Source organism: Cebus imitator, unplaced genomic scaffold, assembly GCF_001604975.1.
Source record: "Cebus imitator isolate Cc_AM_T3 unplaced genomic scaffold, Cebus_imitator-1.0 Scaffold309, whole genome shotgun sequence".
Classification (NCBI taxonomy): domain Eukaryota; kingdom Metazoa; phylum Chordata; class Mammalia; order Primates; family Cebidae; genus Cebus; species Cebus imitator.
The window spans coordinates 1,144,119-1,169,429 of record NW_016107624.1 but is presented as its reverse complement, the minus strand read 5'-3'; the positions used below and the strand labels follow the sequence as shown (position 1 = coordinate 1,169,429).

General features: G+C 36.9%; 1 protein-coding gene across 1 annotated transcript in view; it reads left to right on the top strand.

Annotated features, from left to right (window-relative positions):
* Positions 1–25,311, top strand: part of C5 (complement C5) — a 102,210-nt gene that overhangs the window by 9,597 nt on the left and 67,302 nt on the right. The window contains exons 4-17 of the mRNA XM_017503310.2: positions 2,843–2,913; positions 5,558–5,649; positions 8,250–8,332; positions 9,619–9,709; positions 11,406–11,520; positions 13,393–13,519; positions 15,331–15,446; positions 17,346–17,531; positions 18,830–19,033; positions 20,328–20,537; positions 20,669–20,818; positions 21,813–21,942; positions 22,935–22,997; positions 24,425–24,622. Coding sequence (XP_017358799.1) covers positions 2,843–2,913; positions 5,558–5,649; positions 8,250–8,332; positions 9,619–9,709; positions 11,406–11,520; positions 13,393–13,519; positions 15,331–15,446; positions 17,346–17,531; positions 18,830–19,033; positions 20,328–20,537; positions 20,669–20,818; positions 21,813–21,942; positions 22,935–22,997; positions 24,425–24,622 — 1,836 coding nt within the window. The remainder of the gene's footprint in view (positions 1–2,842; positions 2,914–5,557; positions 5,650–8,249; positions 8,333–9,618; positions 9,710–11,405; positions 11,521–13,392; positions 13,520–15,330; positions 15,447–17,345; positions 17,532–18,829; positions 19,034–20,327; positions 20,538–20,668; positions 20,819–21,812; positions 21,943–22,934; positions 22,998–24,424; positions 24,623–25,311) is intronic.

The window sequence follows — 25,311 nt, the reverse complement described above, 5'->3', positions numbered from 1 at the left end:
AAGTTCAGTGAGATCGTGCCACTGTACTCTAGCCTGGGCAACAGAGTGAGACTGTCTCAAAAAACAAAAACAAACAAACAAACAAACAAAGATTTAATATCCATATCCGTTCTAATCCTAGAGGAAAATAAGAGACATTTCCTATAAATATTGACCCATATCTGAGAGGTAGTGAAGTATGGTTAAAAGCAGACTCTGGAGTCAGATTGCCTGGGTTCAAATCCCAGCTTGAGCTGCTGTGAGCTACATGACCTTGAGTGAATTACTCAGCCTTTCAGACCCCCACTTTCCTCACCTGTAAAATGGAGACAATAATACAACTTACCTCACAGAGTTGTGAGAATTAACTGAATTCATATGTGTAAACCACTTAAGATAGTGCCAAGCACACAGTAAGCACTAAGAAAGTGTTTTTCATTATTGTCTATGGAATAGCACAAAGCCATATTTGCACAAAAGAAAAAGAATTACTTAAAAGTATTTTTTAGTGGTCTTGTTATTTATAGCTGTAATGTCCTGATCAACACACTTAATCTGAAGGTTCTTCAGGGATTTTTAGTGTAAGCGTCTTTAGGATAAAGGCTTAAATCTTCAAGTCTTTACTGGATAAAGGACTTTAGAATATTGGCCAAAATCCTTCAATTTCATAATGCCTGTGTCCTGCCTTCTTCTCCAGCTTTGTCGCTTCCTATGGTCCCAGCCTTTACAGATGCAAGCCAAACTGACCTCCTTTCAGATGGTTTCTTACACCGTTTCCCCATTCACATTAAGGCCTGTGTAACATGCCATTGCCTCTGCACGGTGCATTCTTGCCCCTCCTTTGCCTTGTTAACTTCTATTTCACCCTCATATGTCATCACAGACCCTTCTAAAGGCAGCTTTCCCTGATCTCTTCAAATCTCTCTCTTCTGCATGCTCATAAGGCCAGGCAAATATCCTTTGTGGCACTTTACACCCTGAAATTTTACATATAATTGCATTTGCTTCTCTCCTCCACTCCATTAAAAGATATCCATGTCTGATTTCTTTCACTACTGTGTCCCAGTACCTAGCATAATGCCTGGCACATTAGAAAGCATTCAAACTTTTTTTAAAAAAATTAATAAGCCATATCTTTTATTTTTTTATTTTATTTTATTTATTTTTTGAGATGGTGTCTCACTCTGTCGCCCAGGCTAGAGGGCAGTGGCGCAATCTTGGCTCATTACAATCTCTGCCTCCCAGGTTCAAGTGATTCTCTACCCTCAGCCTCCTAAGTAACTGGGATTATAGGCGTCTGCCACCACGCCCAGCTAATTTTGTATTTTTAGTAGAGACAGGGTTTCACCATGTTGGCCAGGCTGGTCTTCAAGTCCTGACCTCAAGTGACCCAGCTGCCTCAGCCTCTCAAAGTGCTGGGATTATAGGCATGAGCCAGTGCGCTCTGCTAATAAGCCATATCTTTCATACAAAAAATTGTATAGATCTTGCCTCCACTGTACCATCACTGTGAAGACAAGATTAATTTTCTAACCTAAACACAAACTGGGTTAAAAACTAGCCAAATAGTAGTCATAGAAATAATAATAAAATAAAATAATAAGCATGTATTGATTACTTAGCATGTGTCAGGCTATGCAAAAGCTTTGTGTTCTTTAATTCTCACAAGGACACTATGAGCAGACACCAGTATTCCTATTTTACAAGATGTTAACTAAAGTTTAGAGGGATTAAGTATCCCACTCAGGGTCATACTAGAAAGTGGCAGAGGCAGGAGTGAAACCAAAGTTTTTAATTCCAGGGCCTGTGCTCTTAACTTTTGTGACATGCTGCCTTGGGCAGCTTCCCAGTGATACTCAGGCCTGAACTGGGTGTGTCCAAAAAGCAGGAGATAGGATTTGTGGTGGGAGACAGGTGTGAGTGGAAGGAGAGAGCAGAGAGTGGGGCATTTACTGAGCACATTGTTTTTATCTTGTGAACTTAGTAAAACCAGTGTTAATGTGGCTTCTTATATAGAACTTTGCATAATCCTGATCTTTTAAAAGATACTGGGTTTATGGTGCCAGTTCTATTTTATTTTCTGGGTGAAGTTTTGGCCATGAAATGGCTTGAGCATTAGCAATACCCTAGAGAAATTACAGAATGTCAGTGGAAGGAATTAGATCTCTGTGTCTCAAACAGCTGTGAGTTAAAAGTGAAACAGATGCTTTTGTTTAAAAAGTAGGGGTCTATTAACTGACAGAAAGAAATGGAAAAGAACTTACAATTATTGAGCCCCTGCCATTACTCTTTTAACAATGAGAGAACAATTGTAGGATCTGGCTCAATAAATATAACAAAACTGTACAATTCAAAGCTGCCTTTTGTAGTAAGAGCTAACTTGGAGCCTTGTTGGTTTTCATAAGGGAAAGAGTGTATGTCTGAATTAAACTCCCAATTTGCCATTAAAATCTTCAATTCTATTATGGACACTGTATTATGTTCCCCTATAATCATATGGTGGACGTCACTGTTTTGCTACTATGAAATTTTTTATAAATAATGGCCTAATTACAGATGTAATTAATTTCATACTGTGGATGTGTTCTCAAAACATTGTAGGTAAATGCATTTTAATAAAGTGAACTGTACTTTAAATCCTCTAAGAGAAATAGTTCTTTAAATGAATCCCAGAGGATTCTCTTAAATAAAAGAATCTTTAGTAATGTATATGTCTGCAAACTAATTTTTCTTTCTTTCAAACATGGACTTTTGTATATTGAGTTTTTAAAAGGAAGATTCATTTCTTTTAAGGATGGATGTTTTAAAAAATCAAAATATCCTTGTGTTTACCAGTTTTTGATGATATCAATTATTCTTACAGTAAAGGTTAGAGTTTATTCATTGAATGATGACTTGAAGCCAGCCAAAAGAGAAACTGTCTTAACTTTCATAGTAAGTATTTCATTTCTTTAAATAATACTTTAATTCATTTTTTCAGGACAAGAATATCATTTTATAACCCTGTTCTCACACTACACTGAATCAGTCAGTGTTCCATAAATGGTTATTGAACATCTGCAATGAATATAGTATCATAGATCTATACCTCTGTAATATATGTATGTGAAAGGCCGATAAAAATTAAATTTCAACAACTTGAAGAATTTTGAGCTAAACCATTAAAATACAACCTTGGTGATTTCCTTTTTAAAGAAATCCACCAATCACTAAGAATTGATTGAATATCCATTTAACTATAAGATATACAAAATGGATATATCTATGATGTATCTATTATGTACAAGATTTTTGACTTGTACAATTTAAAATAAAGAATTATATTTCATGACACTTACTCTTAAGAAACTTAGAGTTTAATAACTAATATACTAACACATAAAAAATCTTGCTAAACCATGAGTTAAAGATCAGCAGTTATTCACCATTTATCAGACATGACATATATAACAGATGATGTGCATTGAACTCCCACCATCTCATCCAATTTGTGTCACACATCTCAAACATTTTTGTAAGGAAATAAAATAATACAACTAGTTATAACTGCTCAGTTATTAACAGTAGGTTTTCTAATGGTCCTTCAATATAGGCGGCAGCACTTTTTCTGCTACTCAAAAAAAGCAAAACAACAACAACAAAAAACAAAAAAAAATCTTATCAGAATGCATGTGCAAAAGAATAGGTACTAGCGAACAAAACCATACTAAAATATAAACCAAATAAATAAATTATTCAATAGGACAAATACCATGAGCTCAGAGGGAAGACCAATGAGATGTGAGAGTGGGGGATATAAAAATCCTTCTCTGGAATGCAGTAGATAAAGTGAACCCTGGGTTAGGTGTCAATGAAAGGAGTTGACATAAATTATTTAAAAATAGTGAAGACTTTCCTGTGTAAGAAACAGAGTCAGTTAAGCTATGGGGCAAGAAGAAATGAAAGAAAATAAAGCTAGTAAATAAACTGATTGACCGATAGAGTATCTGAAAGAGAACTAAGGAGAGCAATGTCAGCTCAAATGCCCTGTTTCTATCAGAGAATGCTAGGGGTGTAGACATATACTCTTGATCCAGTGTCTTCATAGTTGAACTTGAGTGATGCAGAATCCTGGCATAATGTGGAGAAAAATGAATGCCAGTCATCACTTGTAAGAGCTGCTCCCAGAAGAAAGGATTGAGGAAACTGATCCCAGACCTGTAGGAGTTACTATAGAGGAAGTATCCCGAAAATAGTACCTGAGAAAGATGACCTTGGAAGAATTGTGCACAATGGATAGTGGGATGAAGAATAGCCATAAAAATAATCAGCTACAAGTGTAATTCTTGTCCAAAATAGGCTTCTGTAAGTTTTACAATTAATTAAGAAAAAAAAGTATCTCTTAAATCCAACTGTGAATTTCAGTCATGTTAAATAGTGCTAAGTTTTTGTGTTCAGGTTTTTGTTTTGTTTTGTTTTTGAGAAAGGGCCTTGCCCTGTCATCAAGGCTGGAGTATAGTTGTGTGATCATAGCTCACTGTAGCCTCAGACTCCTGGGCTCAAGCCATGCTCCCACCTCAGCTTCCTGAGTAGCTAGGTCTACAGGCACCCATCACCATACCCTACTAACTATTTAAACAATTTTTGTAGGCTGGTCACAGTGACTCATGCCTATAATCCCAGCACTTTGAGAGGCTAAAATGGGAGGATTGCTTGAGCTCAGGAGATTGAGACCAGCCTAGGCAACATAGTAAGACCTCATCTTTACTAAAAATAAAAAATAATAATTAAAAAAATTTGGGCATGGTGCCATATGTCTGTGGTTCCAGCTACTTGGGAGGGTGAGGTGGGAGAATTGCTTGAGCCTGTGAGTTCAAAGCTGCAATGAGCTATGATCATACCACTGCACTCTAAGTTGGGTGACAGAGCAAAGCCCCTGTCTCAAAAAAGTTTTTTTTATACAGGATAGGGGTCTCACTTATGTTGTCTATGTTTATATGTTGAGTTAAAGCTGAATTGGACCTCTCTGTGTAGTCCAAAGAAAGTCAAAACCTCATTTCAATAATTTGCTCACCGAAACACAAGATAAAGTTTATGGGGAAGCTTTATGAGAACTATCAAGTTTGTTTAACCATTTGAGGGTTTTACCAAGCTGAAAATGCCCATACTGTACACTTATAAAACATCTGGATAAAAAATATAGTTTATAGAATATTTGCTTTTGAAAGCTTCAAATGAACATATATAAAAATTAGATTCTGGTATTTATAAAGCCTGCCAAATTCACATTTAGTTTATCAAAAACCTCAGTTTTTGTTTGTTTGTTGTTCTTTATTTTTTTCAGCCCTGCAAATTTTTTGTTGTTTTCACATGTTACACTTCATCTTTTAGATGTACAACAGAGTTGAGTCTCTTCAAGGTAATGAGGAGAGATGGGGAATACTGGAAAAAGAACAAGGGAAATAGCTGAAATTAACCATATTTCCCTTCTATAATATTTAATTGGTCTTTATCCTTCATATTTAATTTGAAGACATGGGTATTTGCCTTCAAATATTTAATCTAAAAATATTTTTGAGGGTGTTTGTTTCATTCACAGGACCCTGAAGGATCAGAAGTTGACATGGTGGAAGAAATTGATTACACTGGAATTATCTCTTTTCCTGACTTCAAAATTCCATCTAATCCTAAGTATGTTAAAATAATTGTCAATAAAATTTTCTCTAAAAGCACATATGGAACTTTTGGTGGAGAAGCAGATAGCCAGTTAAAGGGAGCCACCTAGTGTTAATTAAGGGTGTCACATATGTGGATATGCAAACTCTTTTGAAGTCTAGCGAGAACTTAAGCTCTGTTCCTGGCAAAAAAATTCCAATACTTCTCACCCATTCTTTTTACATATAGAAATAAAAATTTGGAAGAGGAAAAAAATAGTACCCAGGGTTTTTTTCTCATCAAAATCATAAACTTCTGCCCCTCAAAGTATCTAATAGATTGTCAGCTGAAAAGACTGGTGTGGTCTTGTTCCTTGCTTTGGTTACTATAAAATATGGTCGTCTGTAGTTTTTGCCTGGATAAACTACCAGCAGGCAAAGTCCAAGAGGGAAGGAGTTCTCAGAGGTATATCTATTATTTGGCCTCACACGAAAGGATTTAAGAAAAAGTTTAAGAGGATTCAGTGTAATAAATATTCAGTGAACAAATTCTTGGTATGTGCAAATCACAATAGGAGGGAGAAATACAAAATAAAGAATCCACAGTCCTTGCTTTCAAGAAACTTATCATAGGCCAGGTGCGGTGGCTCACGCCTGTAATCCCAGCACTTTGGGAGGCCAATGTGGGTGGATCACCTAAGATCAGGAGGTTGAGATCAGCTGGTCAACATGGTGAAACCCTGACTCTACCCAAAATACAAAAAATCAGCCAGGTGTGGTGGCGGGCGCCTGTAATCCCAGCTACCAGGGAGGCTGAGGCAAAAGAATCGCTTGCACCTGGGACCTGGGAAGCAGAGGTTACAGTGAGCCAAGATCGCACCACTGCACTCCATCCTTAGCAACAAGAGCAAAACTCCATCTCAAAAAAAAAAGAAAAAGAAAAGAAAAAGAAAAAAAGAAAAAATATATATAACAGAGCAGAATGAATAAGACAAGTGTACCTATACATGACTGCACTATAATTTTAGAGCAACATCTTTTTATGGTCATTTTCCTCTGCCCTTTAAAGAGGAGTTCACAGTTAATTCATTGTACTAAAATTTTTCTAAAACTTTGAATTGAATTTAGGGGATTTAAGTAACTTGGATGTTTTTAAAATTCTGTACATTCTTAAAAATGCTACATGGTCCATAGTGCAGAATTGGACCTATTATTTTATTACTGTTATCATTTCTCCAACTTCATCTTGTGCCACTTGCCCAATGGCAGATTATGTGCCAGCCATGAAGGTCTGGCATGTCCAGTGCTTTCCTACCTCTGTACCTTTGCACATGTCTTCCCCTCTACTTAGAATGGGCTTCACCTGGCTCTTCATAAGCCTGGCTTCTTTTCATTGTTATGACCCAGAGTGGATGCTGCCTTTACAAAAAGGCTATTTCTGGATGCACGATCTAATGTAATCTCTTGCTTTGTTTTACTCCCTATCTCAGCATCTTGTTTATTTTCTTCATGACACTTATCTCAATGTCATAGTTATTTCTTTACTTGGTTGCTGGCTTTTTTATTCCCCACTAGCTTATAAACTCCTTAAGGCAGGCCTTGTCTGTATTGCACACCAGCAGTTCAACATAATAGGCCCTTGATAAATATTCATTGAATTGATGATGATGGTAATAATTATTATTATAATACTATTAAAATTTGTAGACTGCATAGCCAATCTGAAAGGTAGCCTCAATATGTGTATGTATGTTTATATATATATATATATATATATATATATAAACATACATACACACACACACACACACACACACACACACGCACACACTTTTTTTTTTTAAACAGAGTCTCACTCTGTCACCCAGGCTGGAGTGCAGCGGCACCATCTTGGCTCACCACAGCCTTGACCTCCTGGGCTCAAGCAATTCTCCCACCTCAGCCTCCCAAGTAGCTGGTGCTACAAGCACACACCACCACACCAGCCTGCTTTTTATATTTTTTTGTAGAGGAGGGGTTCACCATGTTGCCCCAGCTGGTCTCGAACTCTTGGGCTCAAGCGATCCTCCCTCCTTGGCTTCCAAAGTGCTGGGATTACAGGCATGAGCCACTGTGCTTGGCCTAGTATATATATTTTAATAAAGGTTGTTAATTAAAGCCAGATCATTTTTGTCTTTAAAAAACCATGCTTTGCTTCCAACCATAATTTCATTTTTGTGAGGTATAAATTTTATCATCTGGATAAACTTGTATTATATGTTTCTCGAGACATTATTATGGATTTTGTACTATATTTTGGATTTTAGTATTATGTTAGCATAATTAGGCTCCAAGATTAAATAAATTCTCAGAAATCATAAGCTCTTCAAATCAAAACTAATGACTTCATTAAGATAAAATACCAGGAAAAATTATACAATATATGAAAAACTAGTTACTAAACAATTTGTTACCTATTATCCTAAAAATGCTCAATTACTTATTGTTTAAAAATCAGTCACAAATAAAATATATTACTTAGGTTTTATATATTTTTGTGTATTCTTCCCTCTTTAAAACAGAAATTTATTAGATCTCCTCTGAGTGAATTAAAAACATTTGATGACATCTGTAATTTAAAATATTTTGCTTCCACAGATATGGTGTGTGGACGATCCAGGCTAAATATAAAGAGGACTTTTCAACAACTGGAACCGCCTATTTTGGAGTTAAAGAATATGGTAATTTCTGACAATTAAAAGTTTTCTTATAAAAAGTTAGTGTTTCCAATAATTCTTTTTAATAATGTAGTTAATGCAAAATTATTCCTAGATGAAGATGAGGCAGCTCGCTGGTATGGCTAGAAGTACTGACTAGAGGTTGGAGGGTGGAGTGGTAGTTGAATGCCTGGGTTCTAGTTCCGGCATGCCTTTAGCCTTGAGCAAGCAGACCAACCTCTGTGGACTTGTGTTCCCCATCAGAGAGCTAGAAGAGATCTAGTCCCCTGAAAAGCTTGACTAGTAAAGATCCTTTCTAGAATTGGGATTATATTAGCAGAAACTTAAATAGGTGAGTGGAACCCAGTAAGACCAATAAATGATTTACTTGAGTCTTAAAACCAATTAGTGACAAAACAAAAACAACAATTAGGCTTCCTTACCCCTAGTCCAACACTATTTTCTGGCTCCTAAATTCCCAGTATATTAATTTGAATATGTAAAATATTCTTATTTTGAAATAAATTATATTAATAGACTAACAAGTAATATAAATAGTTTAATTTTTCTTTTCTTATAGTAGTTTACTAGCGTTTCTGTGTGCTCTGCTACCAAAGTTAACTTTCTTCTGCTTGAAGCCATTTTTTATTCCCTCAAGAGATTCATAATGACATGGAGAAGAATAAATACTGACAAATTTTAACAATTAACAAGGGAAACAGTGACCAAACAAATTCGTTATGATGAAACTCAACCTTAAATATTACAGGCTCTCTGAAACATATAATCCTAACCCATCTCCCTTCTTCTAAGTGTCTTTGCTATTTTCTCTGTATATCTAGAATCCACTCACCTCTTACTATCTGCAGCCACTCTCATTGATTTATCAGTAGTCTCCCTAATGGACTGCTGCAAAGGCCTTGTAACTGATGTCTCTGCTTCCAAGCTATCTTGCTTGATATTAGCCAAAATAATCTTGAAATGCAGATCTCATCATGTTATGTCACTATTGAAAAGCTTTTTGTTTTCAAGGAGACTATACTCTAATGGAAGAAATAATCTATTGCCTATAGTAAATGCTGTAATCAAAATATAGGCAAAATGCTTCTAGATTGACCTCTGATTGGTGGAATAAAAAGGCTCTGCAGAGATATTGATGATGACGATGATGATGATGATGATGATGATAAGGTGGATGTTGTATTGATGTTGCAGCTTGTCCAAATATACCAGAAAGTCTAGCTGTTTGCTAGGCTTTAAAGTCTCCTTTAATAAAAATGGTAATATTGCCTCTTTGTTTTTATTTTCAGTCTTGCCACATTTTTCTGTCTCAATAGAACCAGAAAGTAATTTCATTGGTTATAAGAACTTTAAGAATTTTGAAATTACTATAAAAGCCAGGTAAGAACATTTGGGTTTTTTGTTGTTGTTGTTGTTGTTTTTCAAATTAACTCAACTCTGGTTGATGATAGGTGCCCGAAGTGAGATCTGTGATTTATTAGCAAAGTCTGCTATGATTTGGGGACTAATTGATAAAGGAGACATCATGCTGATAATTGATTTGCTTATTCTGATTTTAGCTGATTCTGATTTTAGCTTTGTTGGCTACTCACTAGCAAAAACAAAGAAAAGAAAAGTGCCAAAGATCTAGGCTTGGGGTGTGTGTGTGTGTGTGTGTGTGTGTGTGTGTGTGTGTGTTTAGAAACTAGGATGACTTAGGAAATTGGGACTGAGATATGAAGCCTTCACTTCCTGTGATTTTGAATGACTTAATCAGCCAGCTAATGCTGCATAACTACTTCAAAACCCAGTGCCTTAAAACTACCACCATTTATGAGTCAGCTGAGAAGTTCTGCTGATCTGGGCCAGGCTGGTGTCAGCTGGGCTTGCCCATGTACTTGCAGCCATTTGGTAGGTCAGCTGGGGGCTGGCTGGTATAGGAAGGTCCTGTCCATATGTCTGGTAGTTGGATGGGGCTAAAAATGTGTGTGCCTCTCATCATCCAGCAGGCTAGCCTGTAGCAGCAGCAGTGCTCAAAGAAAGGGAATGGAAGCATAAAAGTTCTCCTAAGCCTAGGTTGGTGCTGGCACACCATCACTTCCATGCATTCTTTCATCCAAAGCAAATTACAAGGTCAGCCCAGAGGCAATAGACTCCCCCCACACTTTGTGGACAGAAGGAACTGTACAAAGGTTGTGGATACATGGAGAAGTAAAGAATTTGAGGTTAGTTTTTCAAGCAGCCTATCACAAAAGCTTGTCATTTAAAAATGACAATATAATCTAGTTACACCAATTTATATAAATATGTGTGGGGCGCTCTTCTAAGCACTCAGCATAATCAGCACATTTAATCTTTATAACAACTCTATGCATTAATATTGTTACTATCCCCATGTTACAAGTGAAAAAAACCTGAAGTACATAAATGTTCAATAATCCGCTCAAAATCACACAGCTAGTAATTTGCGCAGCCTGTCTGGTTCCAGAGTCCATGCCTCAAACATCACCCTATGCTGACTTTCTTATTTGCATTTATTTGGAAAATAGAATGTTTATTACTTGGTCTAAACAAGAATAAAAGGCTCAGTTGAGAGAAAATTATAGAAGCTGACTTCCTATAATGGGGACTATTTATTCAAACCATAAATAAGGAAAGTTAGCTCTTGCTATAGTATTATTTGCTGGGTAGAAAGTTTACTTTATTCTTACTTTAATTCTAAACTTAAAAGGAAAACATGCAGTTTGAATTTTTTATGAAGAGTATATCTCATATAACAGTGAGATTGGACATGTACCTTTTAAAGACATAAAAGAAAATAGAGAGTAGTTCCCCAGTGATATTAAAATCATCAAGGAAATAATTTGGCCTATAGGAAAGGGCCCTGGATCTAAGTCTTGTGATCTTCCCAAGATCAATTCTTTCCATCTAGCACATAACTTTATTTGTGTGGCTTTATGAGGATGAAATGTAATAGTGGATGAAAGACGCTTTAAAGTGCATCAAGTGCTTTATGTAATTTCAAATTGTTACATTTTCTCTGAATCCTGTTATTGTAACCATGTTAGTAAAAGAGTTTTATGTTATTGTCTGACAGATATTTTTATAATAAAGTAGTCACTGAGGCTGATGTCTATATCACATTTGGAATAAGAGACGACTTAAAAGATGATCAAAAAGAAATGATGCAAACAGCAATGCAAACCGCAGTGGTAAGATGTTAAGACACTCACACCTACAGATGCATTCAGAAGTGAGAGATGGGAAGCTACTTCAAAACCATCTAGTCCAATACCCCAGTTTAGATAGGTTGAAACTTAAAATCCACCATTGGCTTCCCATTGCATTTAAGGTAAAGTTGATTCTCCCTGGCATCAGCCTCCCTTGCCGTCTGATCTCATGCCCTTTCCTCTCTCTCTCTCCCTCCCTTTTGTGTTAATCACTCCAATTTCTCTAACTGACCCAAGTCTCTCTTGCCTCCAGGTCTTTACAATATTATTTCTTCTGCTTGGGAATGCTCTTTCCCATTGTCCCTTTCTGCCCCTTCTTTGCCTTGCTAATTCCTTCTCATTTCAACATTGACAGTCTTTCTCTGGGCAGCCTCCCCTGACTCTTCTAAACTAGGTTAGCTGCCCCTGCTGTATGGCCTCTTTTCTTAACACATTCTTCACACTTCATTGCAGTGGTTCTCAACCAGGGATGATTTTTTATCCCACAGGGGATATTTGGCAATGTCCAGAGACATTTCTGGTTGCTATTGGCATTTAGTAGGGATAGGCCAGGGATGCTGCTAAATTCCTAGCATGTGCAGATTAGGCCCCTACAACAAAGAATTATCCTGTTCAAAATGTCAATAATGCTGAGATTGAGAGATCCTTCTTTATTGGAATCCTTTATTTACTTTTCTATCATTTTCAATATTAAACTACTTGTGAGTTTGGATCATTTCCCTTATATGCCCGGAGACAGCATAGTTTCTTGCAAGGAAATATTCATGAAGTTATTTGTCCATAGTTTAGGGCTAGTGACTGCTGGAACAGAGATTAGAGCGCTGGTTCCCTTTCCCTTATTCAGCATGCTTTACATTATACCACAGATGATAGGAGTTCATGTCATTTTTGCTCACTTTTGCATATTCATATGGTTTGCATCATCAATCATTTATCCTCTACAGTCTTATTAATTCAAGACATAAATTAAATGCATTTTTAAAATGCAAAATTCTGTGCTAGACACTGGGATTTAAAGTTAAATAAGACAAAAATGCCTTCCCTCAACTCACTCAATTTTATAAGAAAAAATAAGGCAAAATTTACTGTTAGGTTAATAATTAAATAACATAATATGACTTAACCCCATATTCCCTTGTTCATTGTATGTTTTTTTGTTTTTGTTTGTTTTTGTTTTTGAGATGGAGTCTCAGTCTGTCGCCCAGGCTGGAGTGCAGTGGCACGATCTCAGCTCACTGCAACCTCTGCCTCCCAAGTTCAAGCAATGCTTCTGCCTCAGTCTCCCGAGTAACGTGGACTACAGGCGCATGCCACCATACCTAGCTAATTTTTTATTTTTAGTTGAGACGGGTTTTCACCATGTTGGCCAGGCTGGTCTCAAACTCCTGACCTTGGGTGATCTGCCCACCTCAGCCTCCCAAAGTGCTGGGATTACAGGCATGAGCCACAGTGCCTGGTCATGTGTTTTTAAATTAGTATTTAAATTTGTAAGCCATGAAGTACAAATTAAATCTTATAAAAACCAACAAACTCTCAGTTAAGTGCAGAAGTACGCTGAGAGGCCTAGAAAGATGAATGATGACTCAGGATTGGAAGAAGGCATGTTTGTCAGCTAGTACCAAAAAGACCTGTTGGACCATGTGATGTTCAAGAGTCTTCCACTTCTATAATTCTATTCAAATAATTAGAAAATAACATCCTGGGCTTAATTGTGGACTCGGTTTTCTACTTATGGCATTAAACCATTCTTCTGACATTTGCCTTCAATTTAGAGGCTAGGAAAAGCAGATTTTTAAAATTTTTCCTTACAATTTCTTCTCTGAAATAAATCTTTCGTTTTCTTCTTTTAAAAAGTTGATAAATGGAATTGCTCAAGTCACATTTAATTCTGAAACGGCAGTCAAAGAACTGTCATACTACAGCCTAGAGGATTTAAAGGACAAGTACCTTTATATTGCTGTAACAGTCATAGAGTCTACAGGTAAGAGTGTGTGTGTGTGTGTGTGTGTGTACACTTTCTTTTGAAAAATATTTAGACAGAATATTAAATTTATTAATAATTTCTAAATTTCTATATTATTTCACATTGTATTTTCTTTCATAGTTAAATATAAGAAGTAGATTTTCATATAGTTATAAAAAGGCTGTAGAGCTCTGCTTCTTTGTAGTCATTGGGCCAGCCATTGTGTCCCTATTACCTTCACTTCTGCAAAAATGGAAAAACAGTACTCAATTTAGATCTTAAGTAGTTCTGCACGCTCTCTGCCTTGACCATTTGGCACCCCCATGTTCTCACCTGGTGAAAGTCAAAACCAAAGTAAGATTATGTATGTAAAACTAATTGATAAAGTACTATACAAATAAAAGGTATTACTATTATCATTATTATAGTCTACACAACGATGGAGTAAAACTGAATGTTTCCTAAAGCCTAATGTTTTCAACATTATTTTAATGTTTCTTCTTTTTATTTTTTCCTCAATGTATTTCAAATAAGTTCAGTTTAAGCAGTATCTATGAGATATTTAAAGTGTTGCCAAACACCCAGGCTTACAAACATGAATGATGTATGATCCCACCACTAAAGTGGCTTACAAATCAGCATCAGGTATAAGACAGGTAAAGAAAGAGCTGTTGAAAGAAAGAATTCCATATAAGCTCTAAGCAAAATATTAATGCACTAGCATTCAGAGGAAGGCAAGCTTCTAGATGATGGTTGAGCAACCAAGAACAGTGTTGTGAAGATGATCAGTCTTAAGAAAATAAGTAGGCTTTTGAGGCAGAGCTGGCAGACAGGGTGAAACAGAAACTCTCCATAGAGAGGGCAGATGCAAAAGGGTAGATGGTGAAGCTTAATTTTTGAGGACAGCAGATCATCCAGTTTGACTGAAACATAGGATATGTATAGAGAGTATTAGAGATGTAATATTGGAAAGGAGTTTGGGGATATTAAAGCTTCAAATGTTATTCTTAATAGTTTCACTTAATCTTTAGCTAGAGGGTAACATTATTGGGCTCTTGCCAGTAGACCTTCAAGGGTTCTTTCATTTTTATTCTTTCCTTTCTTTCTTTCTTTTTTTTTTTTTTTTTTTTTTTGAGATGGAGTCTTGCTCTGTCACCCAGGTTGGAGTGCAGTGGCAGAATCTTGGCTCAGTGCAACCTCCGCTTCCTGAGTTGAAGCGATTCTCCTGCTTCAGCCTACCAAGTAGCTGAGATTACAGGCATGCACCACCACACCTGGCTATTTTTTTTTCCATAGTTTTAGTAGGGACAGGGTTTCACCATGTTGGCCCGGCTCATCTCAAACTCCCCTTCAGGGTTCTTTCTACATCAAGCTCCCTTTTTCTGATTTCTCTTCATATATTTATGCTCTGTGAACACCACCTCCTCCACCTCACTCCACCCCACCTCTGTAGGCTCAGTCGGTGGCCTGACCCTTCCCTCTCTCCTCAATCCCTTGAATATAGTCAACTGAAACTAGGGCCACTGATGAAAAGTGATGTCCCTTCCTAGCATCCTTGCTCAGTCCAGTCCTATAGCTCTATTTCTCCAAGGGCTTCTCTACATACGAGCTTGTGCTTAAGACCTTGGAAACTCCTGATATCTAAACTCTTCTCTGCAGTGCCCCTCTGAAGCAAGACCTGTGTCCCACTTACTACTGGCAAATTAATGAATGCAAGAAGGGAGTGAGTGAGTGAATGACTCTGTGGAGACATATAGAGAAAAAATGGATATCAATACAGATCATGATACTCCTAAAAACTGTCAACATGATGCTTGTCATTTCCTTAGGTGGATTTTCTGAAGAGGCAGAAATACCTGGCATCAAATATGTCCTCTCTCCCTACAAACTGAATTTGGTAGCTACTCCTCTTTTCCTGAAACCTGGGATTCCATATTCCATCAAGGTAGATGGGGTGAGGGGGTAGATCTTGATACATATGATCATCTTGTTCTGTTCATGGAAAACATGTGGGTGGCAAACAAGGTAAGAATGTTGCATGGGAAGTCACAGAAGGAGCTTATTCTGTGAAACCTGCCTCTCCTGGCAGACACAGACAGGGACAGGAAATTGCAGGTCAGCTGCAGCCTTGGCAGTGACTTCAAAAGTTAGGGCAAGATAGGCTTGTATTAGGCAACCCTAAGTAAGCATTGCATTAAATTATATGTAAATAAAATCCCCTAAGTCTCTAGTTCAAAAAATACAACATTTGAAATTATTTGGTGGCAATTTCTTAAAAAGCCTTAAGATGGAGAGATCATTCCTTGAAAATAGACTCCTTTCTCTCACTGCTTTTTTTTTTTTTTTTTACCTCCAGTGTGTCTCATTTGTTTCCCTCTGTCTCTGTGTTGTCTTTATGCATAACTCTGTTCAATCTCTTGTCTCTGTATTGCTCTCTGTTCTTTTCGTTTTTGCTTCTGTCTGCCCCTGAATCTTTTTTCTTTTTATGTTTACTCCTTCTGCTTTCATTTTTCTCTCCTTCATCTTCTTTTCGCCTTCTAAATGCTAATAGTATAGAATTGAAACGTTCATGTGGTTTTTATCTATTATTGTATTATATACTTTATTATAAATAATGTATTTCATTATGTTTATTTATTTATTTTTTTTTTGAGACGGAGTTTCACTCATGTTACCCAGGCTGGAGTGCAATGGCGCGATCTCGGCTCACCGCAACCTCTGCCTCCTGGGTTCAGGCAATTCTCCTGCCTCAGCCTCCTGAGTAGCTGGGATTACAGGCTCATTATGTTTATTAAATGAAAATCTTTATTCCCTGCCCTTAATTTAGAAAGCTAGAGCAAAAAAATTTTTTTGTTTTTTGAAAATGTGTTACTTTTAAAGATCAACTTAAGTACAATCAAAGTGTGTTATTTATTATTTACTGTGGGTCATGGGCTTTTAAGGAAAAAAAAGGATTTACCAAGCCCAAAGCAAGGTTTGGACGTGCTCATAGGTTCTTATATACATATACTGTATATATAAAATAATATATAACAAAGTATCATATAATGCATATACAGTAATGCATAACAATATGTAACAAAATATATACATATAACAATATTATATAGAACAAAGCTTAAAATACATAAAATATTTTACATTAAATATTTTACATTAAATGTATTTTATATAAAAATAAAATAAACTATATCTGTATGGAATTGTACATATATACATATATATATATATATGTAACAGTGAGAGGTAGATGTTAAAGGAAAAAAGGCGTATCTATTTATTGTTTCTCATATTCAAAGGACTTATTCCCAGAAGTGATTGTCTCATTTTCTCCTTTATCCAGTCCTAACCTAATTAAAGAAATACAGAATTTAGATAACAGAAGACCTTATCTCATCTACTTCTTGACTGACTTAATAGAATGATATTTATGTTTTTAGTCTGCTTGATTTATGGGAGAATCCATTCAAGAATGATTTAACAAAATAGAATTAAATCTTTCTATAAGCTGAGAACACACTTCTCTTTACTAAATTAAACATAAGTAAATCAGGTGTGGTCGTATATGCCTATATAGTCCCAGCTACTTGGGAGGCTGAGGTGGGAGGATTGTTTGAGGCCAATCGTTCAAAGTTGCAGTGCGCTATGCTTGTGCCTGTGAATAGCCACTGTACTCCAACCTGGGCAATATAGTAAGTCTCTGTCTCAGAAAAAAAAATAATAAGAAAAAAATGCATAAATAATTTATACTTTGGCTGGGAGGAAGGAAAATTATTTCAGAATTGTTGTGCTTTGAAAGAAGTAATGAGCTGTTGAAACAGATTTGGACTGTTTTGACGAACAGGTGCAGGTTAAGGATTCGCTTGACCAGTTGGTAGGAGGGGTCCCAGTAACACTGAATGCACAAACAATCGATGTAAACGGAGAACCATCTGACTTGGAGCCAAAGAAAAGTGTAACACGTGTTGATGATGGAGTAGCTTCGTTTGTGATTAATCTCCCATCTGGAGTGACGGTGCTGGAGTTTAATGTGAGCTGAATTCTCCTGTTGTATTTTGTAGGACAATGTGTACTCTAGACTATGTTTTGGCTAGTGTGCAGAACAGATGCGGCAGATTTTGTACATGAGTCCAGTGAACAGTTTCATAATTTTGCTTCCAAGACAAATGAGTTCCAGAGACAATCTGCTAATCCATTGAATGGTGCTTGAGAAAGATAAATGTATCAATTTTTTTTTATTTGGGAGTTAATTATTTTCTCTTGCACCAATAAGACCATATTAGACTCTAGAAGCTTCAGAATAGGTATAGCAGTGCATATGAGTGTTAGGAATATTCTCTTATTTCCCCTCACTTTTAATCCCCTGAAGGGCCACAAAAGGGTAAAAAATATGGAAGTCTCCCTTTTTTCTAACTGCAGAAACCATTCTACTTTAGAGCTCACTTAATAGTCTTCTCTCTCAGCAATTATTATTCAAGTTCCCAATCTTATAAGCAAGTTAATAACACAGGCCAATGACTGCAGCATGCATATACTCACTATCATCTACTGAGCACTTAGTAAGTGCTAGGCATCATGCTAACAGCTTTATGAAGAAAACATTAAAAACTATTTAATTAGCAAGATGAGTTATAATATTATCTTTGCTATTGTGTGGCTCAGGAAATAGAGGCTTCTAACCTCTCTTTTGATTAAATAATTTACCCAGAATTAATAAACGGTGGTACTGGTATGCAAACCAGTGTATATCTGACTCCAGAGCATGAGCTAATAACACTTCTGCTGTCTGAGGGCAGATATTGCTGCCATGATATCATTTCTTCTCCACCTCATGTTTATAAGCACCCATCTGTGCCTCTATTTCACAATGAAACTGGGCCAGATAGTCTCTGAGATGTTCATTCACAGCTCCTGTCCCCAAGTCCTCAAGAGTTAGTGCTACCTCTCTACTACTTCCCTTCTCCTACCCCCATTTCCCAAATGCCTAGACATCTCTCTGTAATCATTCCACGGGAAGAGAAGTCCCCAGCTTACCATGACATTTCAGGAAGACCATCAATATTTACTCCTGGAGCATCTTTCTCTCTTCATTTCAGACTTTTCTGCCATAGCCCATAATCCCGTCATTCTTGTCTGTAGTCTTTGTAAAGTTGTTTGATACCATAGCTGTATAAACACTGGAGTAATAAAGGTTTTTTTTTTCCCCCTTTAGCATTTGGTATTGTGAAATTTAGAAATTTATAAAGCAAAGAAAATAATTTGAAAGGTATGCTTTGTAGAAAGCATTACATCACAGTACACATGTCTTTTTGAAATTTCCCTTTTCAGGTCGAAACTGATGCTCCAGATCTTCCAGAAGAAAATCAGGCCAGGGAAGGTTACCGAGCAGTAGCATATTCATCTCTCAGCCAAAGTTACCTTTATATCGATTGGACTGATAACCATAAGGCTTTGCTAGTGGGAGAACATATGAATATTATTGTTACCCCCAAAAGCCCATATATTGACAAAATAACTCACTATAATTACTTGGTAAGTACATAATGATGGATTTACATCTTATTCCCCCAGCTGGAACATTTTCCTTTACCTCTAGAGAAGCATTAGAATGATTCTTTATACTTGTATTTACAAAGCACTTTTGAGAACGTCATCTAACTTGAATATCAGTTTCTCAAAAAACCTTCGAAATAGGGCATGATTTTCATGACCATTTCACAGATGAGGAAACTGAGAGACAGAGAAGTTAAAAGACTTATGATGGTCACTTAGCTGGGAAGAGGAAGATTTTCATTTGAGCTGAGGACTCTGACTCCTGTTCTAGTAACTCTTTTTACCAAGGAGAGCCTGGTTATTCCAAGACAGAACCTGATTAAATCATGTTGCCTCTGCTCTCTTTCATGGCCAAAAATACATGCCTAGACCCAGTTTAGGTAAGTGCATTTTACTGTCAAAAAAGGGAGAAGTGAAGTCCTCTCCCGAAAGTTGAGTCCTATCTTGCCTGTTCCGATTCTATAATTCGGCAACATCCCTATTGCATCATTTATATTAAACAGAGGTGGATCAATCAAGCCTCCCCTCCCCCCTCCCCTCCCTCCCCTTCCCTTCTTCCCGTCCCTTTGTTTAGTGGATTCTCACTCTATCATCCAGGCTGGAGTGCAGTGGCACCATCTTGTCTCACTACAACCTCCACCTCCCTGGTTCAAGTAATTATCCTGCCTCAGCCTCCAGAGTAGCTGAGAGTACAGGCACCCACCACCACACCAGGTTAATTTTTGTATTTTTAATAGAGATGGGGTTTCACCATGTTGGCCAGGGTGGCCTCAAACTCCTGACCTCAGGTGATTCACCCGCCTTGACCTCCCAAAGTGCTGGGATTATAGGCGTAAGCCACTGCACCCAGCCAAAATTGGTTTTTGTTTGTTTGTCTGAGACAGAGTCTTGCTCTGTTACCCAGGATGATGTGCAATGGCATGATCTTGACTCACTGCAACCTCCACCTCTTGGGCTTCAGCAATTCTCCAGCCTCAGCCTCCCAAGTAGCTGTGATTACAGGTGTGCACCACCACACCTGGCTAACTTTTGTATTTTTAGTAGAGATGGGGTTTTGCTATGTTGGCCAGGCTGGCTTTGAACTCCTGGCCTCAAGTGATCTGCCCACCTTGGCCTCCCAAAGTGCTAGGATTACAGGTGTGAGCCACTGTGCCTGGCCTAACTTTATTTTTCCTTAACATAATTTCTGCTCCAGCTCTAGGCTCCATCCTAAAGCACAGGTTTTGTTTTCGTTTGTTTTTTACTTATTGTTGCTGCTGCTGTTTCTTTTTAGATTTTATCCAAGGGCAAAATCATATACTTTGGCACGAGGGAGAAATTTTCAGATGCATCTTATCAAAGTATAAACATTCCAGTTACACAGAACATGGTTCCTTCATCCCGACTCCTGGTCTATTACATCGTCACAGGAGAGCAGACAGCAGAATTAGTGTCTGACTCAGTCTGGTTAAATATTGAAGAAAAATGTGGCAACCAGCTCCAGGTAAGCCACAAATTATAAGCCACAAATGAATTTTCTTTTCAGTGAAGGAGGCTGCCAAAGTCTTAGCTGCCTCTGAAAAGTCTTGTCTCATACAAATAATCTTTTTTTTTTTTTTTCAAATGAACTTTTAGGTTCATCTGTCTCCTGATTCAGATGCATATTCTCCAGGCCAAACTGTGTCTCTTGATATGCAAACTAGGATGGATTCCTGGGTGGCATTAACAGCAGTGGACCGTGCTGTGTATGGAGTCCAAAGAATAGCCAAAAAGCCCTTGGAAAGAGTTAAGTAATGCATGTCTCACTGCAGTGCTGCATGTAGTGTGGCAATCAGGCTAGGATATGGGGGAAGAACTAAGGGAAGACTAGGCCTGCTTTTCTATTACCTACTCATCGTACTTGCTTTTAGGAAGGTAAGCCATCCTCATGTTAGCTCCCAAAGCACAGGTCAATCCTCTCCTGTTTTTCAAATGTAAATGTAAGCACTTTAAGAATATATGATCATGGCATCAATACATTCAATGGAGGAAAAATTACTATCAGAATACTTTGGAGGTTTAAGGTAGGGTGGTGATGGTGGTTATACTAGCTAGTAGCAGCACCGAAAAGAACTGGATAGGTAACATTTGGATTTTTTTTAAACTCTCATTGAAATTCATGGCACAGAAGAATTTCAAAATCATTCAATTCTCATAAGTTACCATTTATCTTAATTACGTTCAGCTATTATTTTCTAGGCTTGAATTTCTTTGAATAAGAAAAGAAGGAAGGACTGAGAAACTGTAAAATTAAAAAATATTTGGTGAGAAAAGAACATTTGGCGTCAAAATTAAAACGAATAAGCCTACCCAAACAAGTCCTCACCCATTTAGAACCTAGAGACCTCCCTACCAAAATGCACAAAGTTGTGCTTTTTAAGCAACTTAAAATTAATTTCATTGTTAATCCAGTCCTTCATGCATTCATACCTATTATTTATTTATTTGGAATGTTATACTGATTGCAGCATTCATTCTATGTACAAAACACTGTAGGTCAGTTTCTAAGCTATTTGTCTAAGACTTAGTTCTTGATTTAATTTTGTATAGGTATGAATTTATAAATACAAAAGGACAAGTTTAGAAACAAAGTTGAGAAATTTTGTCTTTGAACATTTAAAAAATACCATCTGTGTATTTCACTGGTTTGTGATAACCATGTAACAACTAGTACCTTTTAGTTCTTTAGAGGAATGATGTATACATCTCAATAGGCTCAACATTTTGCCTTTCTGGACAGGTATTTCAATATTTAGAGAAGAGTGATCTGGGCTGTGGGGCAGGTGGTGGCCTCAACAATGCAGACGTGTTCCGCCTAGCTGGACTTACCTTCCTCACTAATGCAAATGCAGATGACTCCCAAGAAAATGGTATAACGCTCAGCACATTTATTACTGAAAATCACATTGATCATTTGCCTCCCAGATCTCATTTTTGTCCCTATTTCAGAATATTCTCTACTCTGATCTTAGAATGCCAAAACTGCATAACTCACCTGTATAAAGTGTTGCACTGACCTTCAAGATAAAGTACAAATTCTTTAGTGTAGTATTCAAAGCCTTCCATGATCTTCTCCTTGGCTCTTTCCAGCTAGCTTTTACCCTGCTGTGCCTTATGTTATGTTTATGCTCTACAGAACCAAGTAGAGTTCTTGAGTTGCTGTTTTACACCTTTGGGCCTTTATTTATTTGGATTGCTTTCCCCTTCATTAGCTTGGAGAAGCAAATGTAAGAATCATCCCCTCTATGAGACCTCTTCCCAACTTAGAATTTATCATTCCCTCCTCCTTTAATAGGGAGTCTATTGCAGGGACTAGATCTATTTACAAGTAATAGAACAGCACTGTGTCATTGCACATTGTTACATGTAGTTATAAGTCCTGTCTCACCTACTGCATAGGGAACTCTTTAAGGATAATAACCACTTCTTAATCATCTTCTTTCTATGGTTTTAAAATTACTCATAATTATGTTTGATACTATGATATTCATACTTATATTTGTAATACTATAACACAAAGAGCAAATAATAAAAAATGGCATACCCAGCAAAAGCATCAGTCATTCTAAATGCTTAGGTATTTCTCTGGAATCAGTGGACTAGAAAGACTACAGGATTCAAAACCAAATTCAGATAAAACAAGTCAAATGATATGACACTAGATCATGAACTCTACTAAGATAAAACAAGTCATATTAAGAAGTATGGTGCACAGTTCCTAATCCAAAGCAGCCTCTCAGTATTTGTTAATTAATGACTTATGAATGTTTTAAATACTTAGTTTCCTGAAATTTTTTTTGAGATGTTAACTACTTTTTATTCTTTTTCTTTCTTTCTCTTTCTCTCTCTCTTTTTAAACCAGATGCACCTTGTAAAGAAATTCTCAGGCCAAGAAGGATGCTGCAAAAGAAGATAGAGGAAATAGGTACTCTTAGATTCATGTGATTGTAAAAAAGGTTATGGTCATATCATTCAAAAACTGGACAAAATTAAATGTTATATAAATTCCCCTAATTGAAATAGAATGGATGAAAAGAAAGATATATATGGAGGTCTAGCTCATCTCTCTCAGAAAGAGTAATCCAAATAAAATCTAGTAGTTCATTTACCATAGCCTTAACCTAAGGAAATAGGCCTTCATTACTTCTAGCTCTAAAACCCAAAATATTAGCTTTTATTTGTCATAAATATTTTCTCTCTAAAAACTTAATCTAGCAATTAAAATAATATTCTTCCATTTTATTCTGACAAAATCTATGATTTGACAGTTTTGGGGACATACCTAGAAGTCCATTAGTTCTATTTCATACATTTAACTGTTAGTAGCATTATTCTTTGAAAATACATCTTGTGGGAATTATTTTAAAATAATTATTTAAATGGTTATGATATTGACCATGTTACAGTAGAAAGAATATCAAATTGGGAGTCAGCAAATTGCCTTCAACTATATCATGTTTATAGTAATATAATAATTTATTCCATTTGTATATGAGTTATTTTAATTCTAACCTTTATTCTAAGATCTAATGATATGTAAAGAGAGACACTGACTAACCTGAGCACTTACAATGAAGGATGATGCTGCTAGTAAAGCCCACAAACCATGTTAGGTAAGACGTTGCTGAAAAATAAGATATTCATCTTGAAGAAGGAAATATCTGTATAGTGATGTAGCCATCTTCAAATATTTGAAGGCTTCTTGGATATTTAACTTATTTTATTAAAAATATTTATATTCTTTGTCTATATTTTTCTGCTTATTTTCAGCAGAATCCAAAGTGCCAGTTTCAAGAGTTAGTATCTGCTGGGCGTGGTGGCTCACGCCTGTAATCCCAGCACTTTGGGAGGCTGAAGTGGGTGGATTACGAGGTCAGGAGTTTGAGATCAGCCTGGCCAATATGGTGAAACTCCATCTCCACTAAACATACAAAAATTAGCCTGGCATGTTGGCGTGCGCCTGTAATCCCAGCTACACGGGAGGCTGAGGCAAGAGAATTGCATGAACCGGGGAGGTGGAGGTTGCAGTGAGTCGAGATCATGCCACTGCACTCCAGCCTGGGAAACAGCAAGACTCCATCTGAAAAAATAAAAAAAAAGAGTTAGTATTTAGCTTGGTTGCAGGAAACCCTTTAACCATTTAGTGTGAGCTGGAATGGACCATTTGGTAAGGTCACATTCTCTCCATTCTTAGAATAGCTTCAAGGGAAGTCTGAACAGTCATCTAGCCATGACTATTGTGGGTAGGGGGATCATATAGCAATAGAAACCAGATATCCCCTGAGATTCCTTCTAAGCCTGGGATGTTATGACTCTGCGTGATCAATGGCACTTGCATTATTACCATTTCAGCTGCTAAATACAAAAATTCAGTAGTGAAGAAATGTTGTTACGATGGAGCCCGTGCTAACTATGACGAAACCTGTGAGCAGCGAGCTGCACGGATTACCGTAGGCCCAAGATGCGTCAAAGCTTTCACCGAATGTTGCGTCGAGGCAACCCAGCACCGTGCTAATAACTCTCATAAACACATGCAATTGGGAAGGCTAGGTAAGTATGACGTTTTCTATCAGAATTCTGCTCAATATGGGGAATTTTGTGTAATTTGATGCTTCTAAGAAAGGCAGTTTTCATGATCTATTTAGAATTGAAAGTAGAAAAGATAACTTGTAAATGTCCATAAGAAAAAAAATCATTTTTGGGCATCAGAAGAGGTATAGTACAGAGCAGAGTACACTAGGCCAGAGTTAAGACCTGGCATAACCTTAAAGCCAAGTCATCCCATAAACTTGAATGATTATTTATCTTCTCTGAGCCTCAAGCAAGGAGCTTTGGCCAGATCCTCTCCAATATACCTGTGAGTTCTACAATTCTATGCTTCTGTGATATTATAACCGTTAAAAATTCTGCCTATGGCCGGGCGTGGTGTCTCATGCCTGTAATCTAAGCACTTTGGAGGCCAAGGCGGGCAGATCATCTGAGGTGGGGAGTTCAAGACCAGCCTGACCAACATGGTGAAACCCCATCTTAAAAAAAAAAAAAAATTCTGTCTATACCTACATTGACAAAACATAGGAGAAGATTTCTAAATCTAGCCTAATGTTAAGTGTACTTAGATAAAAGTTGATGTGTTATTTCAATTTCAACCACAATACATGTTTCCAGAATTTATAGAATTCTCATTAATATGCTTTCAGAACTTTTAGGACTTTATATATAGTCTTTTTTTTTTTTTTTTT